The sequence below is a fragment of the Phaenicophaeus curvirostris genome, chromosome 32, assembly GCF_032191515.1.
Source record: "Phaenicophaeus curvirostris isolate KB17595 chromosome 32, BPBGC_Pcur_1.0, whole genome shotgun sequence".
NCBI lineage: Eukaryota > Metazoa > Chordata > Aves > Cuculiformes > Cuculidae > Phaenicophaeus > Phaenicophaeus curvirostris.
In genome coordinates, this window is record NC_091423.1 from 1,631,427 (window position 1) to 1,639,315 (window position 7,889).

The 7,889-nt window shown below is 48.8% G+C and overlaps 1 protein-coding gene across 1 annotated transcript; it reads left to right on the plus strand.

Moving 5' to 3' along the window:
* Positions 1 to 2,771: 2,771 nt before the first annotated feature.
* Positions 2,772 to 7,656, plus strand: LOC138732456 (hydrocephalus-inducing protein homolog). Its single transcript, XM_069879069.1, has 6 exons — positions 2,772 to 2,957; positions 3,793 to 3,893; positions 5,142 to 5,277; positions 5,698 to 5,862; positions 6,561 to 6,713; positions 7,414 to 7,656. Exons 1-6 carry the CDS (start codon positions 2,772 to 2,774, stop codon positions 7,654 to 7,656), a joined length of 984 nt encoding a protein of 327 aa, XP_069735170.1.
* Positions 7,657 to 7,889: the final 233 nt, after the last annotated feature.

The following is a 7,889-nucleotide window of genomic DNA, read 5'->3' on the forward strand; positions in this document are numbered from 1 at the left end:
ACCATGGGTCTTCAAGGGTCCATGTCTCAGCAGCCTGGTGAAAAGTCAGGGCTCCCGCGAAGAGTTAGTGGTAGGCAGAGGCGAGCGTGCGAGTTTTTTGGATGCTTTTATAGCTTTGTCAGTCCAAGTTGTCGTGTCTCCACAGCTTCACCCATCTGGGCCTGGGCATTGTCACGCCTGCGTTGCTCCTTTTGGTCTCAGAAGGCAGTCACCAGTTTTCCAGTAGAGAAATTAAGGGGCTCCATGGTTGATATGCAGTGCTATAGACCTATGCAGTGCTACAGGCTAGGAGAAGTCTGGCTTGAGAGCTGCCTGGAGGAGAAAGACCGGGGGGTGTTGCTTGACAGCCAACTGAACATGAGCCAGCAGTGGCCCAGGTGGCCAAGAAGGCCAATGGCATCCTGGCTTGTATCAGAAACAGCGTGACCAGCAGGTCCAGGGAGGTTATTCTCCCTCTGGACTCAGCACTGGTGAGACCGCTCCTCGAATCCTGTGTTCGGTTCTGGGTCCCTCACCACAAGAAGGATGTTGAGGCTCTGGAGTGAGTCCAGAGAAGAGTGACAAAGCTGGTGAGGGGGCTGGAGAACAGGTCAGCACCCTCCTCTCCACAACTTCCTTTTAGGTAGTTGTAGAGAGCAATGAGGTCTCCCATCAGCCTCCTCTTCTCCAGGCTAAACACCCCTAGTGTGGGAGTGGGAGTCGGACCCCGAGTAACGATGAAATCTCAATGTGAGTATAGTCGTTCTCCTTTATTCATAAACACAACACTCCTTATATACTTATTCTAGCAGAGCACAAGCTAATAAAACAACTTACAATTGGTCCTACTGTACTGTCCATGCACCTTAAGTAGTTACAAGATTGGTTAAAAGATGTTAAGCACTCAAAGGGGGCTGGTACAATGGTCTTGACGTTTTAGGGACTTTCCAGCACTGAGTTCTGTGCTTTTGTTATGCACTTTCTTCTATCAACATACCAAGGTCAGTTTTAAGGAGGAACGCCAGGCCTAGTCACAAGTGTTAACCCTGGATTGTTCATTGCTATCAAATCACGTCCTCGGTTGTCGAGCCATCCTTCCACACCCTAGCTCACTCAGCCGTTCCTCATAAGGCACAGAGCCATCATTTGTTCAGGGTCCTTCATGGGGCCAGCAGCGACCTGAGGGCCAACCCTGCCTAGCACAGAGCTCTGAGTCACATCGGTGGCTCTCAGATGCTTTGCCTGGGCTGCCTCCTGTCCACGTGGATGTCATGCTGAGCATGACGGTGACTGGTTGATTTGAAACTCACCGTGGTCCTGAGACCAGATTTTGCTGATCTGAGTGGTAATGCAAGCTGAAAGCTTAGCACGTCCCTAACCAAGCTAACACTTGTCTTTCTCCTCACAGGGGCTGTGTCTTTGCACCAGCTGTTCATTTTGCTGTACCTTCCCTCGATTTTGGTGATGTCCCCTTCGGTGAGTGCACCCCGGGCTGGGACCTTGAGTTGAGAGGTCTGTGTGTGGCCAACATGGAGCACTGCAGCATGAGAACATCCATCACTTGTGTTCCTCCTCAGCGGCCTTTGGGGTGTTAAACCAGGGCTGCTGGTTGCTTAGGCAGTATTCAGCCGCCATGAGATCAAAGGGGACCAAAGGAGTAGAAAGTCAGTGTGTCCTGATATCCCTCGTATCTGTCCAGCCCCAACCTCGTGATCCTTGGTGGGAGAATGACTGTGCAAGCCCATGTCCCAGAAGGGCCCAGGGCGTGGGACTGCAGGAGAAAGGAATTTACACCACATACGAGCCTGTAGCTGCTCTGGGTGAATGTTCCTGATGCAAAGCAAGGCCACAATTTCCCACCTGACCTTCAGCGTGAGATGTTATGCAGCACTGCAAGGGCACCTTGATATCACCAGCCATCAAATATGCCCAAACGATGGCTCTTCATCAGGCACTGATGTCCTTGGAGATGTGGGCTCCTTCCCTGCTGACAGAGCCGGTGGCTGAGCAACCAGAGCATCTCCACTGAAATGCAGATTCTGGTTTTGCATCTCAGTCTCAGAAAAGGCTTTTTACTGAGATGATCTCCAGTTTAGGTGCAAAATCACTTGTGGATTGATTGAAGGGCCGTTATCATTCTGTGCCCAGGGTGCTTCTGTTCATGGACCATTTAACAAATCGAAGGTCAAGTGGCTTCTTGTGGAGTGGCCTGCAAGTTGTCCCGTGCTCGGTCTGGTTGACAAAAACATGAGATGCCTTAAGGATCCTGCCTAAGGAAACCGCATTGGAATGCTTTTCATCATGCTGTAGTTCCCAAGCCCCTCCATCCTTTGTCTTCCTGTAGCTTCTCCTCAATGCCAATATGCTACTTGTTCACAGAGTTAAGAGGGGATTTTATGGATTCAATGTTCAGAATAAGTGGTCTGTCTGGGTGCGCACTCATAAGTGAAATATAATTCCTGCTGTTTTGGGTGGGGGTGTGAGAGAGCTCCTCAGTTAAAGAGAAAGAAACTTCTTGTGTTCAGCATTGCTAAGAGCAGGCATTACCAAGGAAGCAAGCTCTGTGATCAGTATCAAAGGGAACTTCAGGGACAATTAATTACTTGCCTAGTTTCTCAAACTGGCTGTAATTCAGATAGAAAAGAGCTGAACTCCAAGCACAGTTTTATCATAACAGGGTATTCACACTAGGATTCCTTGGATAGTTGGGTACATAAATTCATATTTGGGTTGTTTTCCTAGGCTTCCCTTGCACATTGTCCTGTCGCCTCATTAACACCACCTTGAGGCCCATGACCTTCAACCTTCGCATTCCTGGGGGTGGCTACGGAGCACCCAGTGTCACCAGTTATGCTCTGATGTCGGACGACACTTGCCTGTCCTGGAGAAGTGGAGCTCAAGTGAATATGAGGCCAACTGAATTTACCATAACTCCCTGCAGAGGGACCATCCATCCCCAGGAATTCTTGGATATCCAGGTATGGGAACAGTCTAGCCGTACGTGCTGGAGCAGGTGGAGCTGAAGCTTTGCTGTTGTATGAGAGGGTTTTGGTGCTGCTAGCATACACAAGTCAGATACGTGCACTAGTGTTAGGCTTTTCTTGGCTGGGTTACTCTGGGGCATTTCTGCAGGAGCACCATTTTCTCTCCAAAATCATAAGCTGAAGGTCTTGTACTGTATTGTCAAGGAGAGAAGCCATTCGTGTTTTGAGAACTGCTTAGAGCAGTTTCTTTGATTTACTGTGGGCAGAGGAAAGATGAGGACAGAAGGTGGCTGTTATAAAAAGAGAGATGTCATTGCATGAAACAGTTTGTTTTTCTGCTTGGTCTGATTTTGCATCTCCTGTTGAGCAGAAGGAGCTGTATTCACTGCAGAGATCTCCAGAGCAGGCGGAAAAAGCTCTGGGACCTGTGAACTGCACAGTGTAGCTGGGCCACGTTTTGCCCTCAGCTTCCCACTGTAAAACTGAGCTCATTTTGGTGATGTCAACAGTTTTCCTCTGGTTTTACGTTATTGTAGTTGAGATTAAAAATTGGTCCCTTAATTTTAATGCAGTATTGAGTAGAGCAGTAGCCCAACTGTGTTTTGATTTAGCTCATATGTGCTCTGATAACTGCACGGTATATTTAATGAAGTAGCTATTGTCAGAAGACTGTTATCACTCCTTTAGACTGTGCTCTACACGTGGACCAGTAGAAGAATTAGGGCAAAATCCTCCCTTTCCTTACCATGGAAGGAGAACTGGAGGACACCATGCATAGCCAATGGCTTTTGGGAGTGATGAAGCATTTGCTGCTCTTCTCTTCTACCAGGTCACTCTGTGTTCCAACACTGTGAAGAGTTACAAACTGGCACTGATGGTGGACGTGGAGGGCTTTGGCAGGAAGGTGTCATCATTGCTCATCACTGCCAGGTATCTTTACTTTCTTTGCAGCTCATTGTCTCTCTTTGTGTGTTCACCACCAGCACGCTGCCTTGCACAAGCTTTGCTGACTGCAGCTTCCAAGAAGCAGCACTGCCTAGCTAGCCAGCTCTGCCCAGCCAGACGTGAGAGCATCAGTGCTTTGAAAGCAGCCCATGTTGTGAAGCACCTGGGCTCCAGTGGGCAGGCACGGCCCTGAGCCTTCTCCTAAATGGAACAGTAATTATAGTCATTATTGGCCTGGATTTTGGTGCTTGAGGTGTAACAAATTTCCAAAGGGCCACCTCTCCTCCTTTGTGCAAGTGCTAGAGTTGTGCTGGGTTGCAATCAAAATGCAAGTATTGTTTGGGATGCAGTGAGCCTGCTGAAAGCTGCTGTCTGGTTCAGTTAATGAAGGTGCATGCAGGTGGGGAAGGGGCTTGTGGCAGGGCTGGTGAGGGAAAAATCGAGGTAAGATCTCATGAAGGGGGAAGTAGTCCTTGTTGTGGAAAGTGAGCTCAGGTTTTTCTGCTTCCCTCTGGTTCTTTTGAGCATTACCATACTCGGACTTAAGCTGAACCTGCAGCCAGGTTCAGTCCTGTTGTGCTGCAGTGATTATCTTTTTGATTACAAGAGGGATTAGTTTTCCTCTCCCAGACATAGCCATTCAGTCAGTATCTGGGCTGCAATTTTGTAAAAGTAGTGCGGATGGGAAGAGACGGTGTATGGGCCCATGGGGGTGGAATTAGGAGACGGCGATCACCCACTGCATAAAGGCAGGTGGTGGCAGGTGCCCTCCACCGCTGGGACAAAGTGGCTGAGTTTTCAGGCAGGGCAACAGTGCTGTGGGAGGGGAGGGAGTCACCTTTGCTGAGATACTGGGGTCTTGTGTTCCCTGAGCCTTGGCAATCACTGGGCCCCATTGGGAAGGCTCCCCCTGAACTCCTGCCTTTCTGGGACCATTGGAAGGGTCCTTGCAAACCTCCTGCAGTGAAGGTACCCGTCAGACAGCTCTGGCACAGGGCAGGTTGCTTTGCCTGGGCACCTGGCAGCCTCTGTGATGCTGAATCTCAGGGTTTTCCCCTCCTTTGCAGGAGGTTGTTGAGTAAGGAGTTAAAGGCAGTTTCTTGCTGTAGGGGTACTAAATGTCTGTTTGGCAGTGACAAACATGTTGTGCTTAATTTTTTGCTGTTCAGGGAGTAAACAAATTCTGCATTCTCTCAGTATCTCTAATTCCTTTTTGGTCATCTCTCTGCCTAGATGTGTAGTTCCTCTGCTGCGAGCGCTCAACCCTGTTGTGACCTTTGGACAATGCTTCCTAGAAGTCCCCTATCAGCAGATGCTGACCCTTGTGAACGACAGCGATCTGCCGGGCTGCTACAGGATTCTTCCTCAGGTTTGGCATTGCATCCACCTCCTGCCCTCTAATGCTACCGAGGGGGTTATTAGAGAAAAAATAAGAAGGGTTCCCTATAAGACTGGTGAATTATATTCAGGTTGGTTCCTGTGTTCATATTCCTACCGGAATATAAACTCTTTAGGAAGCAGATTAGCTCCTAATCCTTAGGATACTTTCATGAAGGAGAACTTAGAAGATTGTGAAAAGGTGCTGCAAGGAGGCTACCAGCACAGGTTTGGGTGTGGATACAGCAGCTTCTGGAACCCTTCAAGGTGCTAAGCCCATGATGGTTTTGTATTTGCTTTTGTGCCTTTCTGCTTTGTCCTAGAGGTTTTTTAATATGTGTTAATTGCTGCTGTGGTAGTTGTCAAGAAGTTTAGTTTCCTCTGAAGCTGAGTTTGATTCTGTCCCTTACAGGAATACAAGGATGCTGCTGCTGTACAGTACTCCAGCCTCGTGCCATGTGGGATTATCCAGCCACACAGCTGGGTGCAAATCCCATTTACACTGCAAACGCGGGTGATGGGAGAGCAGGACACTGTTGCTCGTGTCATGACGATTGGGAGGGAAGGATCCCCACTGGTGAGTGCTAGGGGAGATGCATGGGCACTTGTGCTGGGGGGGCCTAAAGGGTACAGAGATTCTTCCTGAGGAAACAAGGACTTGTAACACATGGCTGGTGTGGACAGGGAGCAAGAGGATTCACAGCATGAGCAACAGCCAGTACCTCGAGAAGAGGAAAGGTGGCATCCTTTTAGATGATGAACTGAGTGTCTGACACAGCATTTAATGATGGATCTATTAGAAGGGATAGCAAGCCCAGTCTGAAAATCAGCAGAGTCCCTGGGTCTCACACTCTGCTGCATTATTCGATAGAGCAACTGCTGCTTCCTTGGGACTTTGGTTGAGGAGCACACAGGGAAATCCCTGAAGCCTGCTAAAGCAAGCATTGTGTAAGAAACTGTGCTGATAGTCACATCTGAGAAATATCCATCACATCTCTCTGTCAATGCCCCAGCCAAGGCCACGGGCCCGGAGCGGTGGAAAAGCAAGCGTGAGAAACCGGGCTTGTTCATCTGCTGCTGATGGGAGCCTGTGGCTTTCAGACGGATTCACTCTAGGTCCCACACTTGCTCCAGGCTTTCTTTTTCGGTCTGTCAACACTGCAAGCTTCAAAGAGCTGTAATTATCCCTCAGGCTTGGAGCACTCAGAGCTGTCTGACCTTTTTAAACTTTCCCTGGTTTTTTTTTTGATCTTTCCTACCTGCTTCCTGGAGCAGGAAATCCATCTGGTGAACTTTGGAGAAGGACCAGTTGTCTGCGTGCATCCAAGCAAGATAGATTTCGGCAGTATCCAGGTCCTACAAGATGTTTCCCAAACTCTCCACCTGTCCAACCAGTCTCGCACCCCTGCATCCTTCTGGGCAGAGATGGTAGGTATCTGTGGGGCTAATTTCCAACAAAAGTGACTGGTCCGTAGCAGCCTGTGAATTAATTTTTATATACAACATTTTCTGTCAGAGAGAAAGCAAGCTGTTCCACCACAGTGCAGCAAGAGGAGCCTGGCTCTGGGGGCAATTTTACCTGGAGCAGTCCTCAATAAAATAGGGAGTTTGCATGGCTGTTTGAGCAGAAATGAGCCTGGATCATTTTGACAAGTTCTTCCTTTATTTTGTGGAAAGGGCTTAGCTCTGACAATCATGCTTTTGGAGCTCCAGGAGCTCAAGAGAACCCTGTAGCCCATTGCTGCTGAGAGGGCATGGGTTCCCCTCTGGTTTCCCTGTTCTGTCTGCTTTTGCTTTGTGTCACATTCCTGTTAATGGCAGAGACCAGGGTGTGGATGCTCTCTAAGGAGAGGTATGGCTTGGCAAAGTACAGCTGCACTTTTAATGCTGAGTTCTGCCTCCTCTTTCACTTGTGCAAGGCCAGAATGACCCAATCATTTTAATTAACCAACCCTAAGTAATTTCAAGAAAATGGAATGTGGTGGCTTGTCAGCCGTCCCTTAGGTCAGCATCCGTCCATCTCTCAGATGCTGCTGGTGTCTATTGTAAGCAAACTGTGGTAGCTCTTATTCCCAATGCTAATCTGTCCTGGTTTCCCTCCTCAGCTAGTGTCTGGCTTGTCTTACAGGCTGGCAAATGCTCATGCTGGAGGATTGAACCCAGTAAAGGAGTGATCCCCCCCAACGCCGAGCTGTCTGTGGCTGTCACAGCAAACTTGGATGACACTGAAATATTTAATGATGAAGTGAAGGTGTTCATTGAGAACAGCTGTAGCTACGTCATCCCCGTCCAGGCTGTTGGCACCGGCATCACAATTGGCACCGACAAACCCATTGTTCCGGAGCTCGACTTGGGGCCCCACTTCAGGTAGAGTATGTCTCAGCTCCTGCTCCTCCCGTGGGCTCAGCAAGGAGGTGTTTTGCCATAGTCCTTCAGCTCGTTCTCCTTCTGCACTCAGGGTCCCAGCACCATTTCACTGACACTACAGGAATTCTTTTAGAAACATTTTATGGCCACGTGAATGTGGGTTGAGATCCTCAAAAGGCACCAAAATGGAAACCAGTTGCTAAATCATCTCTCAGTTACCCTTAATTTTAATGCTCT

What these genes read in the sequence shown, in the direction of transcription:
- LOC138732456 (XM_069879069.1), top strand. Translation starts at nt 2,772, where the DNA reads ATGACCTTCAACCTTCGCATTCCTGGGGGTGGCTACGGAGCACCCAGT. An exon ending in TCATTGCTCATCACTGCCAG is followed by an intron (nt 3,894 to 5,141) that starts GTATCTTTACTT and finishes CTCTCTGCCTAG; the next exon opens with ATGTGTAGTTCCTCTGCTGC. An exon ending in GCTACAGGATTCTTCCTCAG is followed by an intron (nt 5,278 to 5,697) that starts GTTTGGCATTGC and finishes TGTCCCTTACAG; the next exon opens with GAATACAAGGATGCTGCTGC.